The sequence below is a fragment of the Eleutherodactylus coqui genome, chromosome 6, assembly GCF_035609145.1.
Source record: "Eleutherodactylus coqui strain aEleCoq1 chromosome 6, aEleCoq1.hap1, whole genome shotgun sequence".
NCBI classification, from domain to species: domain Eukaryota; kingdom Metazoa; phylum Chordata; class Amphibia; order Anura; family Eleutherodactylidae; genus Eleutherodactylus; species Eleutherodactylus coqui.
This window is the reverse complement of record NC_089842.1, coordinates 99,713,763-99,735,258: the sequence shown is the minus strand read 5'-3', so window position 1 is coordinate 99,735,258 and position 21,496 is coordinate 99,713,763. Positions and strand designations below refer to the sequence as shown.

At 43.4% G+C, this 21,496-nt stretch overlaps 1 protein-coding gene across 2 annotated transcripts in view; it reads right to left on the bottom strand.

The window, feature by feature from the left end:
* The window catches only part of KIRREL3 (kirre like nephrin family adhesion molecule 3), a 765,513-nt gene that overhangs the window by 29,443 nt on the left and 714,574 nt on the right, over positions 1-21,496 (bottom strand). Inside the window, exons 12-13 of one of the 2 annotated variants that reach the window (XM_066607257.1) lie at positions 20,922-21,120; positions 416-451 (exon numbers count right to left, since the gene is read on the bottom strand). In XM_066607257.1, coding sequence (XP_066463354.1) covers positions 416-451; positions 20,922-21,120 — 235 coding nt within the window. The remainder of the gene's footprint in view (positions 1-415; positions 452-20,921; positions 21,121-21,496) is intronic. The other variant, XM_066607258.1, reaches the window with a different exon arrangement.

The following is a 21,496-nucleotide window of genomic DNA, read 5'->3' as shown; positions in this document are numbered from 1 at the left end:
CTGCATAGTAAATACACCAAGCTGACGCAGAATTGCATTCATAGATCCATCATGCTATATAGCCTAATTTGCCATTCAGGAGTATGGGAAAGCTGGATGTCAACTGCTGTTGAAGCTGTACTTACGACCATATTAGCTGTCACCCAGTTTTACTAGTAAGAGAATGACTTGTAGACTTTTGGTTACTGGGGATTTGCTATTTTGGACTTGGAAATGCTCTTATGGTACATAGATACATGAAGTAACGTTACCTGTGAATTTACAGACATTTTTAAAGTAACATAATGTAACTGAGAAGTATGGGAAGTTCTCTTGAGTCTTCTGTCCCCGGGAGTCAGACACCATCTCGATCATTCATCATGGTGGACACACACAGAGAACAGGGGATTTTCACCTGGACGTTAGGAATCCATACCTGGTTCCACACTTGCTCCTGACCGCGCGTTCCGACCTGTTTAAAAATAAAACAGGTGTCTATAGCCTGGCACGGCTGAAGTTTTGGCATGCTACTACATAAGATTTACTGAGGACTCGGCTAACGTCAATGACAAATAGAGGGGGAGGGGATCACGCATACACCGGCATTAAATCAGCGTAATTTCTACCCTGAATGGCGATCGTATTTTAGGTCCATTCCTTCTGATTAGAGGCAGAACACATTTTCCTACATTTGAGCCTTGAAAATATATAATCTACTTAATAAAAAGTGACACTCAATCAAAACTATTTAGGCTGAGCACTCCGGATGGGAGAGATTTAGGGGTCCTGGGCGAGGGATGACATTTTAATGGATTCCTTCTCAAGGCAAAAGAGCGAGAATCCATTCAGGATGTCGGGCCATTTTGGGCACCGAGCCCAAAAAAAAATAATGCTGATGAATCTCCAAGTCTAAACGAGCAGTGCATAGCTGCAGGCATTTCACACAGTTCTATTCTCCTTCCCCAAAATCCCACTCGGTGAATCCCTTATACCCCGGAGAGTTTAGAGGGGCTCCAAACCTTCTTGGAAACAAAGCTGTTTAGTCTCTTTGTAACATAAAACTATTTTCTCCATTCATAGTGTAAAGAATGGAGGTTTCTATTTGGTTTCAAGATCTCTATTTACTATCAGTACATTGAAACAATTTTCTTATTTACATCAGAGGCTCCTAAGCTTGTTACATTGTACTCCAACCTGTGGCTCTCCAGCTGCTGCAAAACTACAACTCCCAGCATGCATCAGCAGTTGTAATTTCGACACATCACATCGTCTGCAAAAATCTCTCTCTGGTCCTGAGAGTTTTGTACAATGTATCAATCAGTGCAAGTTGTAATTTTGGGCCACATTCACATCTAGCTTTTTGTTTAAATGTAGCAGAAATGCCAGGCAAAGCTGCTGATTAGACTGAGGCTGTGATGAAGGTCTAGGAGTGGCATGTGTCACCCATAGGTTAAAAACAGCATCCATTAAACCTCTATGTCATAAGCTTTTCATGCGGTATAAGCTTATTTACTGGATTCCAGCAGATGGATACTATACTATTCCATACCTTTATTTTAGTGGTACACACACTTGTACTGACCAGTTGAAAGCCAAAAAAACTTTTTTTCTGGGCTCCAACTAACTAATGGACCTCTACAGCATGTATATTGGACCCTTTGTCAGCATACACACTAAACGTAAACTAAAAAAATGTGATGCGATTGAAGCCTAAAATATATGGGTGCTTTCACATGGGACGGAATATTGTGTAACAACGTTGCGTAATATGTCCTCTTGTGGAATATTCATCACTAACATCTGCACTGGTAACATGAGGAGTTTGATGCAGAATTGAAAATGGCAGAATGCTGCCGGCAATCCCACATAAAAATCCACATATACACGTACACATTTTGGTGCGGAATTCCAGGACGGCATATTCTGCCATGTTGTTGCAGAGTATTCCGTCCAATGTGAAAGCACCTTAGCAGTGCGGAGTCTAGATGACTAGATATACACTTTTTGTTAAAAAAAAAAAAAGCCCCTAGAAGGAGTTGTCATTTTGCTGCAAAACTAGGCATGCGGTTAAATATCAGTTAGATATGCAAAGGATCAGAGTTATGGCGTGATTAGATGAATGGTCTTGCCATCTGAGGCCCTAAAATTGGTTCCCTTGGCCTATAAAAAGGCTATTTGTGTGTAGCAGACCCCTTATTTCTGCTTGTATAGAGCTTGTTCACCACTAGACGCCTCTACAGCGCAATCAAAGAGATTTAAGCCACTTAACAGAGTCTGAGAGGGACACATTATTGGAATGAGAGAAGTTGGCTGGTCATATTGACGAATTGCCCGCGATCTGAGCCATTCTGTCCAGACCTGTAGGAGGTATTGACAGCAGTGGATGTGTGAGGGTTCACAAGGCGACCAGGCTCAGGATGCCTTCTACAAACCACTAGTAGAGAGGATCATCTTATCGTCCAACAAGCACGACCAGCTCCAACTGTTTCACTGTCCACCATCCACAGACAGGTGACAGCATCGTTACAGGCCCCTGTATCTGTAAGAACCACTTCCAGCCACTTGGCTGAAGTGCATTTGGTTTCAAGGCACCCATTTTGTATATTGCCTTTAACACCCAGACTTAGAGATGATTGCCTCAATCCTGCCTTTGCTGTGAAGTGGCACACTGCCGCCTGTTGGTGTGATAGTCTAGGGGGCCATCGCATATGACAGTCAGTCACCCCTAGTAGTGGTACGAGGGACAACGACAGCTCAGAGATACATTCAGCCAACTTCGATAGCCTATGAGTTTGCACAATCTAGAGGCTCAGTGACAGCAAATGTGGAGCGATATGCTGCAGGATACCCTACGGAACCTGTATGCCTCCATGCCTGCCCGTATCACATCTTGTATCCATGTTAGAGGCAGTACAATAAAGTACTATAGCCTCCGTGCCCGCCCGTATCACATCTTGTATCCAAGCTAGAGGTGGTACAATAGGGTACTAGCATGCCCCTTCAAGGCACTGGTGTAACTATAGGGGATGCAGGGAATACAGTTGCATCCGGGCCCTGGAGCCTTAGGGGGCCCATAAGGCCTTTCTTCTCCATATAGGGAGCCCAGCACTATGAACAAAGCACTATAGTTGGGGGCCGTTACAGATTTTGCATGGGGGCTCAGGAGCTTCAAGTTACGCCTCTGTGTTAAGGGGTTAAGACAAGTTGGGGGGCTCAAAGATAAACTTTTGCACCTAGGCCCATGAGCCTTTAGCTATGCCCCTGCTTCAAGGGGTCAGTTTTCTGCTATAAATGATCCTTTTGCTCTGATATTGTAATCACTAATTATATCAACTTTACAATCAAACATACAAATTTTTATTGGATGCCGACAACTTCCAAGTGCTTGATTTTTTTTAAATTTTTCTGACTGAGTGTAATTGTGACCTCTTTGGTTTTTGTAACCCGTTAGACACGGCTGGCGTACAGTAACTTTCTGACACACAGACTGCTCTAAGATACATCAGATTTAAACCAGCAAATGCTGATTGTTATATCTGCATAAAATGACCGACGAATGAGAAGCGAATAAATTTTTGTTCGTCATCCAATCATTGGCGGTGTTCACACTGAATGACTGTCGTTCCAATTCATATGATCCAGCGATTTTTTTTTTTTAATTTTTTTTAAACAATATCATTTAAAGGGCCCTCATTTGATGAGGATTCAGCTTTATCTATCGCAGCAGCCTTTTAATGTGAGAATATCTGTATCGGACCCCGAGACTCGCCAGTCTGCCAGAATAATAAAATCTCTATCTAGTGGCCAATTTGGTTAATGCCATCACTTTGTGTGACAGGATCTTGATTCCTGGGACTGTGGGATCGGTATCCTGTCCCCGCAGACAGCAGAAGACACTTTTAATTTGTCATTTTTTTTCAGTTTGTGTCGTGTGACAGATTTCGTCCTATACCGCTGTCTTGTGGGTCCAGATTAAGAGAACGTCCAGAGCCGTTATTAGTTCTTACAAGAGGGAAGAAAAAGCACGAGCTGCAAGACGCTTTACCTTAAGCGTCTCCTTCCAAGGATAGCAATGGACTGTTAATACTATGAACTCTTTATATGCCACTGATTGTTCAGGAAGAGCCTTGCTCTCCATCATAAATGGACAGAAGTTGTCATTATCTTCCGCTAATAGTTAAACATTCTGAGAAAGCTGAGTGACCAGATTATAACATTGTCCACAGGGGTTGTCACCCAACATACTTATCACTGCACAACTAGGTAGGTTTGCCATTCAGAAGTCTGGTAAGGCTGGGTAACAACCCTTGTGGGCGCTGTAACAGTGGCTATAATGATTGCGATCCAGATTTCCTAGAAACGGAAGGAGGCGGCTGTGGAGGGTGGGATTAGGGGCGGGTGGCTTTGCTCCTCCTAGAGGTCACTGACTCTTTACACTTGTACAACCTCCCCTCACACACACTTTTCATTAGTAATATAGCAGCTCCAACAGAGTCTTCCCGCAGTATATTTCACTACGCTGTGGGACTCCGTCCAGGAGTTACGCTACAGATGCCAAAAACCGCATTGTGACGGAACCCCAAATGGAACCATTCACTGTCATTAGTAAAGCAGACACCACTTTGGTGTCTGCTCAACAGAGTTTCTGGTCATTTCCATTGTATTTGGAGTATAGAATATCATAGTTGACTGTGCTATTCTATACTCCAAATATAACTGAAATGAACGAAAATCCTATCAAATGGGCACTGAAGCGGTGTCCAGTTTACAAATGTCAGTGAATGGTTTTGTTAGCTGTCATTCGGGGGTTCCCACATAACGCAATCTTTAGTACCTGTGACATAGCCCCCAGCAGATTTGCAGCGTAGTGAAAAACGTTGTAGGAACACTTATAAGGAGCACAGAAGTTATGTCACAAGACACAGGAAGTCATCTAGAGATAACCCTAAGGCTTCGTTCAGACGAGCGTGGTTTACATGTTGCTGCAGCAGCATGTAAACCACACTTCTATAGCAACCAGTAGGTTTCTATGAAAGCGCTCACATGGAGCTTTTTTACCAGTGCAGAATCTGTGCTGGTAAATAAGATAATGAGTGCCAACTCGCCTGTCAGCTCTGTGCGTGTGGCGCTGTCATGGTGCTGACCATCTGCTCCTATGGGAGCCACAGCAGCGCTCTAGCAGGGTGTACACCATGCTCATCTGAACGAGGCCTAAGTCTTCACTTTAGGTCCTACTGCAGATTGCGGCTCCTGGCTAAGGCTGCTTTCACACCTGTGTTAGAGCTCAGTTCAGGGTTTCCGTCTCTCTGCTCCTTTTTTGGAGGAGAGAAACTGAAATAAAACGGAAAAAAATGATCTGTTCTTCTCCCCATAGATTTCAATGGGGTTTCAAAAAAAAAAGGAAAGCAAACAGAAAGATTTCCATTTGCTTCCATTCCGTCAGTTTTTTTACGGTAAAACAATGCTGCAGGCTGCACTATTTTCCCATTGAAAAAGAACAGAAATCTAACAGAAACAGGAGCAAACTGAAGCCTTTCCGTTTTGCTTTCCACGTTATTGAAACACCATGGAAATCAATGGAGAAAAAACTGATAGTTTTTTCCATTTTATTTCAGTTTCTCTCCTCCAAAAGCAGAAACTAAAAATGGAAACCCTGAAATGAGCCCTCACTGGAAGCAGCCTAGGATATACTGTATGTACCCCTGCAGGTGATATGTTAAAATATTTTAAATTCACTGTAATTCAGTTCCAGTGATTAAGATGTAGTGGGAGGTGCTGTAGGACTATGGGGTGAAGTACGTATAAAAAGGGTCATGTGTCACGAGAAGAGTAGACAGAGAGTGAACTAACCGCCGAAGGAGTTAGGGAAGATGAGTTGCTGGCAACAGTAAAGAGCCTGGCTCTAAGGACTTCATCTAATCTTCATACCAGGAATAGAGTAACAAGACAGTCATCAAGGAAGGACTTTGTTAGAGACTCTCCTGGATGTTGTTCACCTCCTCATAAGAGACTGTCTTACTGCCTGTAGCTGAAAGGAGTTGAGTGCATGGAACTATGGATTGCCTTACTGCAGTGTTCCCTCTGACGAGAGTAAAAGATAAGTTGAAATGCCCCCTGTTGTCTCTAGTAATGTTTTACATAACTCAGGCCACGCCTACTTTTGGATCTGGTCTCCTTCCTTTCCAGTCTGCAACCAGGCTGCTCGGATGAGCAACAAGGTCGTAGCCACACTTCTACACCTGGCATGTACTGTTCATCCCAATTACACTGAAGATATGGAACGTGGCAGTGGTACAGAGTAGAATGCATGGTTTTCCAGGCAGCGCTCGCCGAGATACACGGAGTTCGGAACGGAAGCCGCTGCTCTGCCCCCCTGTATAGTGGCCGGCGCTTGTAATTGCAGGCGCAGCTCTCATTGAAATTTATGGGACCCCAGCCTGCAATTACAAGTGCAGCTACCATTGATTTCAATGAGAGCTGTGCCTGCAATTACGAGCACCGTCCGTTACACACGGGTCAGATCAGAAGTGCTGCTTCGACTCTGGTGTATTCCGGCGGGTGCTGCCTAGATAACTCCTTTAAAGTAATTCTACTCGCCCTAGCTACAGCTCCAGTGGCGCAGTGCAGAGTCTGTGAATGCTAACGTCTATGTCGAGATGACAGGTCAGTGGTGACAGACACAGCAGCTGCGGCGAATGCCGAACTGGAGCTCCAGGCAGGGTGAATGTAAAGCCTGTAGGGATGCTGTTTGGCCAGAGGCAAAAAGGGGGTTGCTATTGGCGTCTTGCTGGGCAGCATCCCTAAGACTACTCTGGGGGTTACGAATACGACTAGGACTACTATGGGGTTCACTATGAATACTGGAGCCACTATGGGGGTCACTATCACTACTGCAGCCACTATGGGGGGTCACTATCACTACTGCAGCCACTATGGGGGTCACTATTAGGGCTTGTTCATACAGGCATAAGTGCATTTTGGTTAGACTAATACACTGCGTATTAGAAGAAAGGAACAGCTTGAGTAACAGTAACTACAGAAAGAAGAAGATAGAGGAAGGAATAGAAGCAGGTGGGCAAAGCATAGTGGAACATAACGTAGTCCTGTGCTTTTGACTCATTATAATGCCCTAGTATACGGATGAGGTTTCTGTACTTAATACTTATATGTGAATAGATGTGTATATCTACCTCAAGCAACGACGTAATGCTACATGTATGAAGTTACTGAAGATTCTTCTCTTGCATAAATTGTTCTACTGATTCAAAGTTTAAATCCTGCCTCCTGGAGTCCATTCTCATCACCATAGCACCACAACATATGCACTGAGGTACCACACTATTCTCCAGGGAAAAGGACAATCTCCATTTTATTTCAAGGTCTCGACATGTATACGGACTGGCGTCACAAACTTGAGAAAATTTACCATCTTACCCTATTCAACTCCACAAGTAGCCAAAAACACCCAGACTAGAGTACTATTTATACTACTAATACCTTACAGCCGCAGTTTGGGAGGTGGAGGCAGAGGAGCCGCCACCGCCGCAGCCATTACCACCACTGTCCCCTCTGCAGTCTGTCTGGCGTGTTGCAAAATAGCGTGGCCTTTTATAATCCAAATTGTGTAGTTTGTGTGTTTACAAAGGATTATTGATATTGTATTATTGTGCCATGCATAGTAGAAAGGCATAGCTACAGAGGAGTGCGTGATATAGGAGCATGGCCAGAGCACAGCATGAGGTGCTGAGCACTCTGGTGTAGTGTGGATAAGAGACATTAATTTGGCAAGGGTGAGAATAAGGTGAATGACTCCACACTATGGCTCTGTGTGTATGAATGTTCTGTAGAGCAGTCACATAGGTCCAGCCATTCCGAATCTTGCAGAGGTCATGCCCACAGTCTTCCTCTTAATCTATCAGCAGACACAGACCCATCTGGCTTTAAATCCTCTGCAATATCCATGACACCATCTGACCGTGCGGCCAGAGTCTCCGCTTAGGTTGGAAGGTGCCCAAGGCTAATTCTGAGCAGTTCATTTAGTTCCGATTCAATCTACATGACAGCAGCGTCTATAAATCAGAGTTTAATGAGCGCTCTCCACCTGCCTGCCCCGCCATTTAATAAAATCCGTGCTGGCTTGGAGGCCCTCCAATAAGAAGCGCATCCTTAACCCCTCGCTGTCAATGCAGAGAACTGGAGCTTCACACTTGGTAACTTCAGGGGCTTATAAGGCAGAAGCAGCACAGAAAACTAAATCTACATTTCCTTTGAAAACATTATCTTCTCTCTGGTCTAATTATTACTATTACAAACATGAGGTCCAGTAACCCTGGCAACGTTACTCTTCCCACTACTGACAGTATTATATTATATACTATCTGCCGGACAGTATTCTAGTAGTTATACTCTTGTACATAGGAGGCAGTATTATAGTAGTTATATTCTTGTACATAGGAGGCAGTATTATAGTAGCTATATTCTTGTAGATAGGGGGCAGTATTATAGTAGTTATATTCTTGTACATAGGAGACAGCATTATAGTAGTTATATTCTTGTACATAGGGGGCAGTATTATAGTAGTTATATTCTTGTACATAGGAGGCAGTATTATGGTAGTTATATTCTTGTACATAGGAGGCAGTATTATGGTAGTTATATTCTTGTACATAGGAGGCAGTATTATAGTAGTTATATTCTTGTACATAAGGGGCAGTATTATAGTAGTTATATTCTTGTACATGGGAGGCAGTATTATAGTAGTTATATTCTTGTACATAGGGGGCAGTATTATAGTAGTTATATTCTTGTACATAGGGGGCAGTATTATAGTAGTTATATTCTTGTACATAGGAGGCAGTATTATAGTAGTTATATTCTTGTACATAGGGGGCAGTATTATAGTAGTTATATTCTTGTACATAGGAGGCAGTATTATAGTAGTTATATTCTTGTACATAGGAGGCAGTATTATAGTAGTTATATTCTTGTACATAGGAGGCAGTATTATAGTAGTTCTATTCTTATACAAAGGGAACAGTATTATAGTAGTTATATTCTTGTACATAGGAGCAGTATTATAGTAGTTATATTCTTGTACATAGGAGGCAGTATTATAGTAGTTATATTCTTGTACATAGGAGGCAGTATAATAGTAGTTATATTCTTGTACATAGGAGGCAGTATTATAGTAGTTATATTCTTGTACATAGGGGGCAGTATTATAGTAGCTATATTCTTATACATAGGGGTCAGTATTATAGTAGCTATATTCTTGTACATAGGGGCAGTATTATAGTAGTTATATTCTTGTACATAGGAGGCAGTATTATAGTAGTTATATTCTTGTACATAGGGGGCAGTATTATAGTAGTTATATTCTTGTACATAGGGAGCAGTATTATAGTAGTTATATTCTTGTACGTAGGAAGCAGTATTATAGTAGTTATATTCTTGTACATAGGAGACAGTATTATAGTAGTTATAATCTTGTACATAGGAGGCAGTATTATAGTAGTTATATTCTTGTACATAGGGGGCAGTATTATAGTAGTTATATTCTTGTACATAGGTGGCAGTATTATAGTAGTTATATTCTTGTACATAGGGGGCAGTATTATAGTAGTTATATTCTTGTACATAGGAGCAGTATTATAGTAGTTATATTCTTGTACATAGGAGGCAGTATTATAGTAGTTAAATTCTTGTACATAGGAGCAGTATTATAGTAGTTATATTCTTGTACATAGGAGGCAGTATTATAGTAGCTATATTCTTGTAGATAGGGGGCAGTATTATAGTAGTTATATTCTTGTACATAGGGGGCAGTATTATAGTAGTTATATTCTTGTACATAGGGGGCAGTATTATAGTAGTTATATTCTTGTACATAGGAGGTAGTATTATAGTAGTTATATTCTTGTACATAGGAGGCAGTATTATAGTAGTTATATTCTTATACATAGGGAACAGTATTATAGTAGTTATATTCTTGTACATAGGAGGAAGTATTATAGTAGTTGTATTCTTGTATATAGGGGGCAGTATTATAGTAGTTATATTCTTGTACATAGGTGGCAGTATAATAGTGGTTATATTCTTGTACATAGGGTAGAGTATTATAGTAGATATATTCTTATACATAGGGAACAGTATTATAGTAGTATTCTTGTACATAGGGGGCAGTATTATAGCAGTTATATTCTTGTACATAGGGGCAATATTATAGCTTGGAAGCATTTTAGTAGGTATATGTTTGTATGCAGGGGTAGTATTATAGTGCCTATATTCTTGGACATAGGGGGTATTATAGCAGTTGTATTCTTTGACATAGGGGGCAGTATTATAGCAGCAATAGTAGTTTCATTCTTTATTCTACAATTACAACAATACTATGTTTTAAGTAGTAAACCATAAAAAATATACAAAAATGTAACCTTTTTTTTTAATGCTTTTTGTTGCCATATTATAGGTCTCAGAACTTTCATTTTATTATTCAGTCCGTGGACTGTGTGAGGGCTTGCTTTTTGCCGAGTCACTTGTCGTATATACTACTACTACCATTTTTGGGTACATATAACTACAGTGATCACTTTCTATTCACATTTTGTGGGATACAGGATGATAAAAATTTCTTTTTTTTACATTTTTGGACACGGTTTATAATGCGGAATAAATAATGTGATGGTTTAGTTGTTTGAGCTTTTACAGACGCTGGAATATCAATTATGTTTATTTTGTTATCTCTTTAGATTTTTATGTGAAAGGGGTTTGTTTTGAAGTTTTAATATTTTTAGTTTTGTATTTCTCCTTTTTTTAAATTTTAACTTGGGGACTTGAACTTGTGATTGTTTGATCACTTTTACAAAGTACAGCAATACTGAAGTATTATCCTCAGTCTATAAAGCCCTGCAACACGCAGGGCTGAATAGTCTTTAATGCATGGCAGCTCTGGGAGCCTTCATCAGATCCAGGGCTGCCAAAAACCAATTTGCGCCCTGCAGTTGTATCAAGGCTGATGAGTTGCTCGAGAAGGTCCCTCAAAGCAACAGCTTATATGCTGCGGTCACTATTGGTTGCTACATCTAAGTTGTTAACTGGCTGCCATCTGATTTGAAGCTGTTTCGAGTGACTGTCAGCAGCTTCAAACATCTTGCACCCGCGAGGTATTAGGCTGGCTCAGCTCCCTCGCCCACTTCATATTCCCTCCATGCCTCTGTGACATAAGTGTACTACAAACAAGACAAATGGTTTCAAAGTTAATTTTCTTGTCAATCAACCTACATGACCGTCACCCCAGGTATGTTTAAACTATTCCTCCCCATCACCTATATAGTGCTGTCAGCAGTTTTGAGGGGTCAGAACTTCTGACAGATTCCCTTTTAAAATGAAAATGAAGTTCAAAGTAAAATAACAGAACAGCGGCCATGAGGGGGTAGGCTGAAACCAGAACATCCGACTCTCTCAGCAATCTATGATTCCCATATTGTTCTTTTTTTTCCAAAACTCAAAGACACCAAAGCTGACAATTCTCCAGGAAAAGTGTTCCTTTAAGACTGAGGTGCGAACACAGATCAATAAGAGATACATTACCGAGATGATAATATTCATATTTTATGTGATTTAATGTGCAACTATAGCAATAATTTAATCTGAAAGGTTTCTTGGATCACACTGAGGGTCATTCTGTGAGGTGACGTATAGTGACAGTTTCTGCCAAATAAGACATTTTTCTGCAGTTTGCTTGCAATGCGTTACCTGTTATAGTTTCTAAAACTTCCTCTCTGGACCCAGCAGCCGTTCTCTCCTTAGGCTAGGTGCACACTAGTGTATTTTTGGGCTATGTGCTTTCCATGTAATTTCACAGACAGCACATAGTCTCATTATATCCTATGAGGCAATTCACGTGGATGTTTTTCACATGGACCCATGGTCTGCATGATGAAACCCATGCCATGTCCCATTCCTATCCATTTCATGGATGAGAAATAGGACATGTCAATGTATGTGAATGTGCTGTGTCTGTGTATTTCAGACAGCATGTGGGCTGCTGACCGTCAGCTGTCCCATGCAAGTTTCCCCCAAAGTCTCTTGGGCGCAACTTGCAGTTATGCTAGAGCGCACCTATACTAATAGTAGAGGAATACACCTTAACAGCTCTTCCATCCAATATTGTGAATTATGACTGAGATGTTGTCACAGCGCTGTCTCCTGTTACTGATATCACTGATTGATAATGTGGACATGACCTGTAATAATTCATTATACAGTATTTAAAGGATGATTTGGGACAACTGATGATAGTTTGGGACCTTTCATACACGCGGAACATTTCTGCAAGACACACATAAAGTAACTTAATCTGGTCTTGTGAATTTCTGCTCCGTGTATAAGTGAAGATTTTGGCACAAAATTTTCTGCATCTTTAGTTCTATCTTGCAGAAATATTCAGCCCATGTTAAGGACCCCTTTTCAAACCCTGAGCTCATGAAAGATGAAAGATCATCAATCTTGTATGCAGAAAGGTTTTCTTATAAAGAGGGACCTAATATAAGCCTGTGTGACCACTTCAGTGCATTCAGCTACCAAGTCAACCAAACAAGAAATGGAATTTTTGAGAAATACTATTAAAAATATGTGCATGTGAACAAACCCATTGAAATCGTTGGGTTCTATTCTCTGGGTATTGTGCGCGCAAATACTTTAGTGTTAAACCGGCCTAAAACAGAACGCCACTAGTGATGAGTGAGCATACTCGCTAAGGGCAATTACTCGATCGAGCATTGCCCTTAGCGAGTACCTGCCCGCTCGAAAGAAAAGGTTCGGCTGCTGGCGGCGGGCGGGGAGCGGCTGGGGAGAGCGGGGAGGAACGGAGGGGAGATCTCTCTCTCCATCTCGCTCCCCCTGCTCACTGCCGCAACTCACCGCTCACCCGCGCCGGCAGCCGAACCTTTTCTCTCGAGCGGGCAGGTACTCGCTAAGGGCAATGTTCGCTCGAGCAATTGCCCTTAGCGAGTATGCTCGCTCATCTCTAAACGCCACCCATCACATTGCATTTCCCACAGCGTTAATAGCGGCAGCAGCATTGCTTTACTCCACCTCTCCAGCTGTATTTTGGAAATGCTGTAATACAGAAGTAGCAGAGCTGAATAAGGTGATTTATATGTTTGTTTATCCGAATTGTGACAACTTGTGTTTAGATCTACCTGCGATCCACAAATAACGTTATGCACAATTAGAAACTCTAGTTTGCTACACTAACAATCTCGGCTCTGCTACAATTTCCGTAAAATGAAAGTCTTTCTATACTGTTTTTAGATAAGCTATAAATGTTAAATCTAGACCCTGATGTAATTCTATTTTAGCTGTGTTACAACCAGTTGAAAATGGCTACTTTGGCACTTCCTTCTTCTCTCTCTATTCCACACTTTCTGTAAACTAATACGACATGAGAGGTTGGTGTCAGATTTCACCTTGAAGGCTCCTTCGTTCCTTCTACTACATTAGCCGCCATAATAACCTTACAGACAATGTAATGAGGTTCCCATGATGAACTGTGCGCGGTGTAATATCTTAGCAGGCCCTCTGGCAGCCAGACATTACACAAGTCAAACATCTTCAGTCTAAACTTCTCTAACAAATTGTCTTCATTTCCCCTCCTCGTGTAGAGGATCTATATTTGTGGAGACAATTCTAGTAAAGCATTTAAATGCCGTGGGATCCAAGTGACAGATTTGCGCAACCTCATCAAGACTGTAGGTGACGGCCAACTAAACGGGTGTGAAATGTCGCTGACACCACTGAGGTTGGATAAACACTATTTTACTATATATTGAAAATCCTTTCTTCACCTGATTTGGCTGCAGATAATTTCCCTGAGGGACGTCACTATAATGACAAGGATGGTGATCTGCACTCTATGGGGAGCGCACAAGACCTCCGCCACATATCCCTGTCCTGAACCTGTGACATCAGAATGAAACTTCTCTTTTTACAGTTTAAAACTACATATACTGTAATACCTAACTATGTTGATCCTGAGTTACATCTCTTTTACTCCAGTAACATCCAAAGCTGCATTCAAATATACTGCTTAGCTGGTCTCATAATGCACTGAGGAGCAATCTGATTGCACACCTGACACCAGAGCATTGCCTGGTGAAAATGATCTCAATATAGCACCTAAAAGTAAAGACTGTTCAATGCAGACACCAAACAAGCAGGAGTTGACAAATACTGAGGTTATACAGCCTGAAAGGGAACAGAAGATCCCAGAGAATGTAGCTCAGGAGTGATACAAGATACTCTGCATTATGTTCTTTATATTGCAAAACTGAAATCTATTATAACCCAAACTAACCACCTAATGGAACATGTTCTGTACAGACACTGAACCAGCAGGGAGTGTGACATCTTGTATACGGAGAATAAACAGGAAGCCAGAATTCTGAGTGCAGCTCTGGATGTAATCAAAGTATAAGAGTGTCTCCACATGGCACGTATCTTGTGCTGTGAATTCATTGAGGAAATCTTCTGCGCCATGTGAAGGAGATTTTGGAAATCTCCTCCACATTGCTTGTACTGCAAATTCTGCGATTCCGGAAGCAGAAATTCCACAGCATTTCCGGCCATATGTGAAGACGACTTAAGACTTCTTGCAACTTTGGATCAGTAGAAATTAAAGTTATATGAAATTGTAAGTGATGGTGGTTTTGATTCTGTACTCCAGTGTTTCCCAACTCCAGTCCTCCAGGCACCCCAACAGGTCATATTTTCAGGTTTTCCTCAGTATGGCATAACATTTCAATCTGCTCGCCCTCACCAAAGCGTGGATACAGAAGTCCAACTCTGCCTCCCCCGCTGCATTGTCCTATGATGGCCTGCAGTTCTCCCACACCCCCAGATTGAATGACAGGTGCAAAGGAGGAGTAGGCGTCCTCTCCTCACCGAACTGTACCTCCCAGGTCATTCCCCCCAGTTTCCTCTCTCACCTTCCAGTCATTCGTAGTCCACACCATATGACTCTTCCACCCACTGTCCCTGCGCTTCGCAGTTATCTACCAGCCCCCAGGTCCCACCCACCTGTTCCTAGACCACTTTGCCGTCTGGCTCCCCCACTTCCTATCCTGTGAAATCCCAACCCTCATGCTTGGCGATTTCAATATCCCTACTAACGACCCCAGTTCTTCATCTGCCTTCCAGCTTTTAACCCTCCCCTCCCCTCCCTCGGCCTAACAACTCTGTGACTCTCCCACTCACAGAGACGGCAACACTTTTGATTTAATCTTCCTCCGCCTCTGCTCTGCCTCTCACTTTAGTAACTTCCTCCTTCCACTCTTGGTTCACAACCTCCTCTCTTTCTCCATAAAAAAAAAATCAACAACATCCGAAAAGAAATCTCTGAAAACTGCACGGCTAGCCTGGATCCAAGTCTCCTCAGCACCGCATCCAGCACCCACTCACTTTCTATGTTGAAACCAATAACAGAGGAAGAAACCTCCAGGTTGCTTTCCGCTGCTCGTCCCACCACATGCGCTAGCAACCCTCTCACCTCCTCTGGTCCCTTTCCCCAGCTGTCATTACCCACCCTACCACAATCTTCAACCTCTCCCTAACCTCTGGCATTTTCCCCTCCTCATTCAAACACTCCATCATATCCCCTCTGCTGAAATAGGCCTAAAGGACACTGCTCTTTCCTGGTTCTTATCCTACCTCTCTGACCGCTCTTTCAGCGTGTTCTCCTCTGGCTCTATCTCCTCTTCACTTCCTCTCGCTGTTGGGGTACCCCAGGGCTCGGTCCCTTCTCTTCTCTATCTATACTGCCCCAATTGGACAAACAATCTACAAATTCCGCCTCCAATACCATCTCTACATTGACGACACCCAACTATACACCTCCTCTAGTAAGATCTCTGAACCATTCCTCCAAAATATCACGGACTGTCTGTCCGCTGTCTCTAATACTATGTCCTCCCTTTTTCTCAAACTTAACCTCTCTAAAACTGACCCCCTCGTCTTTCCACCTTCCAACCGACCTCCCCTCAATATCTCCATCTCAGTATCTGGCACCATCACAACCCCCCAGACAGCATGTCCGCTGCCTTGGGGTCACACTGGACTCTGACCTCTCCTTTACCCTCCACATCCAATCTCTGGCCCGAACATGCCACATGCACCTCAGACGCGCTAAACACACTTGTTGTCACCCTCATGCACTCCCGACTCGACTACTGCAACTTGCTATTCATTGGCCTTTCCCGCACCAGACTCTCCCCCCTCCAATCCATACTAAACGCGGCATCTAGGCTTATTTTTCTATCTAGCCATTTCTCAGAAGCCTCTGCACTATGTCCACTGCCCGTCCACTGCAGAACGAAATATAAACTTCTCACCCACAAAGCTCTCCATGGCGCTGCACCACAGTACATCGCTTCGCTCCTGCCCGTACACCACCTAGCCCGCACACTCCGATTCGCTAACACACTCAGACTAAACACCCCTGTAATACGAACCTCACGTGCTTACCTACAGGACTTTACCAGAGCTGCACCCATCCTCTGGAACGCTCTATCCCAAGGCATGCGAACAATTCCCGATGCACAAAATTTCAGACGCGCCTTAAAATCGCACCTCTTCAGGGAGGCATACCAGATCTCCTGATCGAGTCCCCCTGCCCCTCCCTATGGCTCCCCATTCCTTCCACCCTGCTTATCACATACGACCTTCTACCGCTGCACCTCCTTACCACCCCACTCAGTTTGCTTCCTAATAACTGATTTCGATCTCCCCCCTCCTTGTGCCTCTTGTATCACCGCCACCCCGTTAACTTCAAACTGATTGTATATCACGTTATTATTGTATTGTTCTTCCATGCCTAAGAGCGCTGCGGAATAAGTTGGCGCTATACAAATAAAGATTATAATTATTATTAGATGATTTAATTATTGTCGGTGCCTCAGACATTTGCACAGGTATTCTTACTATAAGATATCCTAAAAACATAACCTGTTGGGGTGCCTAGAGTTGGGAAAAACTGCTTTATGCTGCATGTCCACGGGAGATGATCCACCGGCAATAAATTGCCAGCGGATCACGGTGTGTGAAGCATTGCTATGGAAAGCGCAGTGCCGTCGTCCATGAGCGGAGAATCCTAGCGATTCTCAGCTCGCGGGATCTAAATTGCGGCATGCCGCGATTCTCTGCAGTAAGCCTATCTGTTAGATAGGCTCACCGCTGAGACCTGTCAGCGCTCCCCTTTATCCCCCGCGGTGGAATATCCCTGGCAATATTTCGTCACGGCTGTGGACAGGTGGTCTAACTCAGTAAAAAAGATGCCAAATCTTCTAGCATCTTTTCAATCTCTGAACTGGTTTCAAAGGTTCTTAGTATTTATCAATGATGGTAGGATAACCCAACATTGAGTGGATTGATCCTGGAGAGCGATGCCAACCAGTATAGTTATCATTTATGTTTGCTGCGGTGTACAATGCTCACATATGGCACTGAACCAGCAGGAGTGTGCGGACGACTAGATCCATAAACTAAATATAATGAATACAAGATAGGTAATAATAATGTTACCCACCACCATTTTATTTATCTAGCAGTACTACCACCACCGCTATCTGCACAAGGTTGGAGATGGAAGAGTTACAAAGTCTTTGATAATGCGAGTCTGCAGCAGTGATAATATAGTAATCTGACAACATGGCGCCATATAGAATACAATCTTTCTCATAGGATAGTGACTGGTAGCTGGAATCTCCCTTCAGTGTCATGGAGCATTATACTTGGTGAGTGCCTGACTTTAGCCTCAGACTCTTCCTGTTCTGATCTAATAATCCTGGAGCGTTATAGGTAAATTATTATAGTGTTATTATAAGCGCTGCCGATCAATAGCGTCATCATGGCAGTGTGCTGTTTATCTGCAATCGCCAAAAATGTAACCCACTACCATGAGAATGTTTAAAGAGTTTACCATTTCCTACAGTAAAACCTGCGACCCTCTTATTGGCTTTAAAGACAGCAAACGGGATTCAAAGGGGAATACCACCTTGTAGACATATTTCATCCAAATGTATTTTAGCTATGCATTCCCCCTATTGTTTGGTGGTAGGGGTGGGGGATTCCAAACCCCTTCTAGGCTGGTCAGAGATGTCAGTATGCATTGGCGATGCAACACAGTTGGCACAATATTAACATTGCAGAACCTAAGAAAGGCGTGGAATCTATGCAGAGGGGTCCTGTTCACTGACCCCTTTTTAGGTCATTTAAGGTGGTGTTCCCCTATAACAGACTTGTTATTCATGCATGTATACTCTTTGTCAAAAACAAAATCAAGGCCCTAGAAGGAGTTGTCGTTTTGCTGCAAAACCCGGCACACAGTTACATCTCAGGGCTCTTGCACACTGGCGATAGGTTTTCTAGCGATGCGAGAGTGAATGAAAACGCATGATTATGAAACCAATGATTTTCAATGGTTTCATTCTCATTTGCGATGTGTTCACTCAGGCCTCACTGCGATACAAAAAAGCTGGGGCCCCATTGAAATCAATGGGAGCAGATTGCACAACAGCCTTGGAATCCACCATAGCGAGGAGAGAGAGGAGGGCGGAACTACGGGGATCTCTTACATATCTCCCCATATTTGGAGAGATAGGAGGCATGGCACAGGACGCCCTCAACAGACCACCAGTAGAGAGGATTGTCTAATTGGCTGACAAGCACGAGCATCTCCTAGTTTTTCATTGTCCAAAATCCAGAGACAGGTAGCATCATCGTTACAGGCCTCCATGTCTGTTGGAACCATTTCCAGTTGCTTTGTTGAAAGATATATTTGGTTGCATGATGCCCTTTACAAGTACTGCCTTTGACACCTAATATCATATCCATCTGCAGTGGTGTAGTGAAGGACAAAATTAGACTACTATGTAGTGGAACAGATTTGTCTTCAGCGATGAATCCAGGTATAGTTTTGGCACTGATGACTGTTGCATTCACGTGTAAGTGCCTCAATCCTGTGTTTGCTGTGAAATGGCACACAGTCCCCACTGCTGGTGTTATGGTCTGTGATGGGGAGGGCACTCACCCCTAGCAGTGGTACAAGGGACAATCACAGTTAAGCGATATGTTCAGGACATCCTGCAGCCATGTGTGTTCTTCTTATGGCGGCTTCCAAGAGACATTTTTCTAGCAGACAGCACACAATAATGTCATAGGATTGTCACACTTCCATGGCCTGCTTGGTCACCAAATTTATCGCCAATATGACATATATAGGCACATCTGGAACAGCCTACAAGTTTGCATGATGTAGAGGCTCAGTTACAGAAAATGTGGACTGATATGCTGCAGGATACCATACAGAACCTGTATATCTCCATGCCCGCCCAGATCACATCTTGTATCCAAGCTAGAGGCGGCCCAACAGGGTACTATAGACTCCATGCATGTGCGTATCCCATCTTGTATTCAAGCTAGAGGTAACCCAACAGGATACTAGAGTCTCCACCCAACCCTATAACATCATGTATCCAAGCTAGAGGTGACCCAACAAGGTACTAGAGCTTCCATGCCCAACCTTATCAAATCTTACACCCAAGCTAGAGGTGGCTCAACAGGGTACTAGAGCCTCCATGTCTGGCCATATAACATCTTGTATCCAAGGTAGAGGCGGCATAACTGGGTACTAGAGCGTCCATGCCCGCCCATCCATATAACATCTTACATACATACTAGAGGCACTCAACAGTGTACTAAAGCCTCCATGCCCACTCATATTACATCTTGTATCTAAGCTAGAGTCAGCCCAATAAGATACTGGAGCCTTCAGGCTTGCCCGTATCACATCTTGTATCCAAGGTAGAAGCTGTACAACTGGGTACTAGAGCCTCCACGCCCCCCCCCCCCCCGCATTACATCTTGTATCCAAGGTAGAGGCGGCCCAACAGGGTACTGGAGCTTCCATGCCCGCCTGTATCACATCTTACAACCAAGCTAGAGGCACTCCACAGGGTACAGGAGCGTCCATGCCCCCTGTATCACAGCTTGTATCCAAGGTAGAGGCGGCCCAACAGGGTACTAGAGCTTCCATATCACATCTTACATCTAAGCTAGAGGCACTCAACAGGGTACAGGAGCCTTCATACCCTGCCTGTTTCATCTTGTATCCAATGTAGAGGTGGTCAACAGGGTACTAGAGCTTCCATGTCCGCCCACCAGTATCACATCTTACATCCAAGCTAGAGGTACTCCACAGGGTACAAGTGCCTCCATGCCCCCCTTATCACATCTTGTATCCAATGTAGAGGTGTCCCAATAGGGTACTAGAGCTTCCATGCCCGCCCACCTGTATAACATCTTACATCCATACTAGAGGCACTCAAAAGGGTACAGGAGCCTCCATGCCCACCCATATCACATCTTATTTCCAAGGTAGAGGCGGCCCAACAGGATTCTAGAGTTTCCATGCCCGCCTGCCCATATCACATCTTACATCCATGCTATAGGACTTCAACAGGGTACTACAGCCCCCATGCCCCCCATATCACTTCTTGTATCAAGCTAGAGGCTGTACAACAGGGTACTAGAGCCTCCATGCCCCCCATATCACTTCTTGTATCAAGCTAGAGGCTGTACAACAGGGTACTAGAGCCTCCATGCCCCCCATATCACTTCTTGTATCAAGCTAGAGGCGGTACAACAGGGTACTAGAGCCTCCATGCCCCGCATATCACTTCTTGTATCAAGCTAGAGGCTGTACAACAGGGTAGTAGAGCCTCCCTTCAAGTGTTCAATCTCCTGCAATAAATTCTCCTCTTGCTCTGATATTGTAATCACTTATATCAACTATCACAATCAATTATGGAAAGTTTTGATCGATTCAGACAACTCCTTCTTGGGGATGGATTTTTTTTGACAATGAGTGTATATAACTGCCCCCTCACCTTGTTCCTTCAGTCGTATTATCTCGGTGTCAGAGCCGAAGCTGTTCCATGCGGTGCAGTTATATATGGTTTGGAAATCAGCCCTCACGATGTTGCTGATGCTCAGGGTGGAAATGACACCTTCGTCCGTGCTGACTGTTTCCACTGTGTACCGACCAGAAGTCCCTGATTCCAAGACGTTCTCTTTCCAAGACCAGGCCTAAGAAGAGGAGGAGGATAGTTATATAATGTAGTCATGTGCCATATGGATCCTCACAAAAAACACAAATACTACACAGAAGTTTCTTCTTAAGTGCAAAAAGTCATTGTCCCCAACTCACAGGGAAATTATCCTAAAGAAATATTACAGATAAGTGCCATATAAAGCAAACATAAGTGAGCCTGCGTGCTGTATTCTAATACTTCATTTACATGGGACAACTGTTGGCTGAATGATGGCACCAGCGCTGCTGTCACCGCGAGTTGTTGGCGCTCGTGCAGAGCGTTTAGACAGGCAGATCACCGCTGAAGTATCTCCAACTTCTCGTTTAGCGCTTCACATTCTATATGGGGAGCGTTTACACGCAGCGACAAGT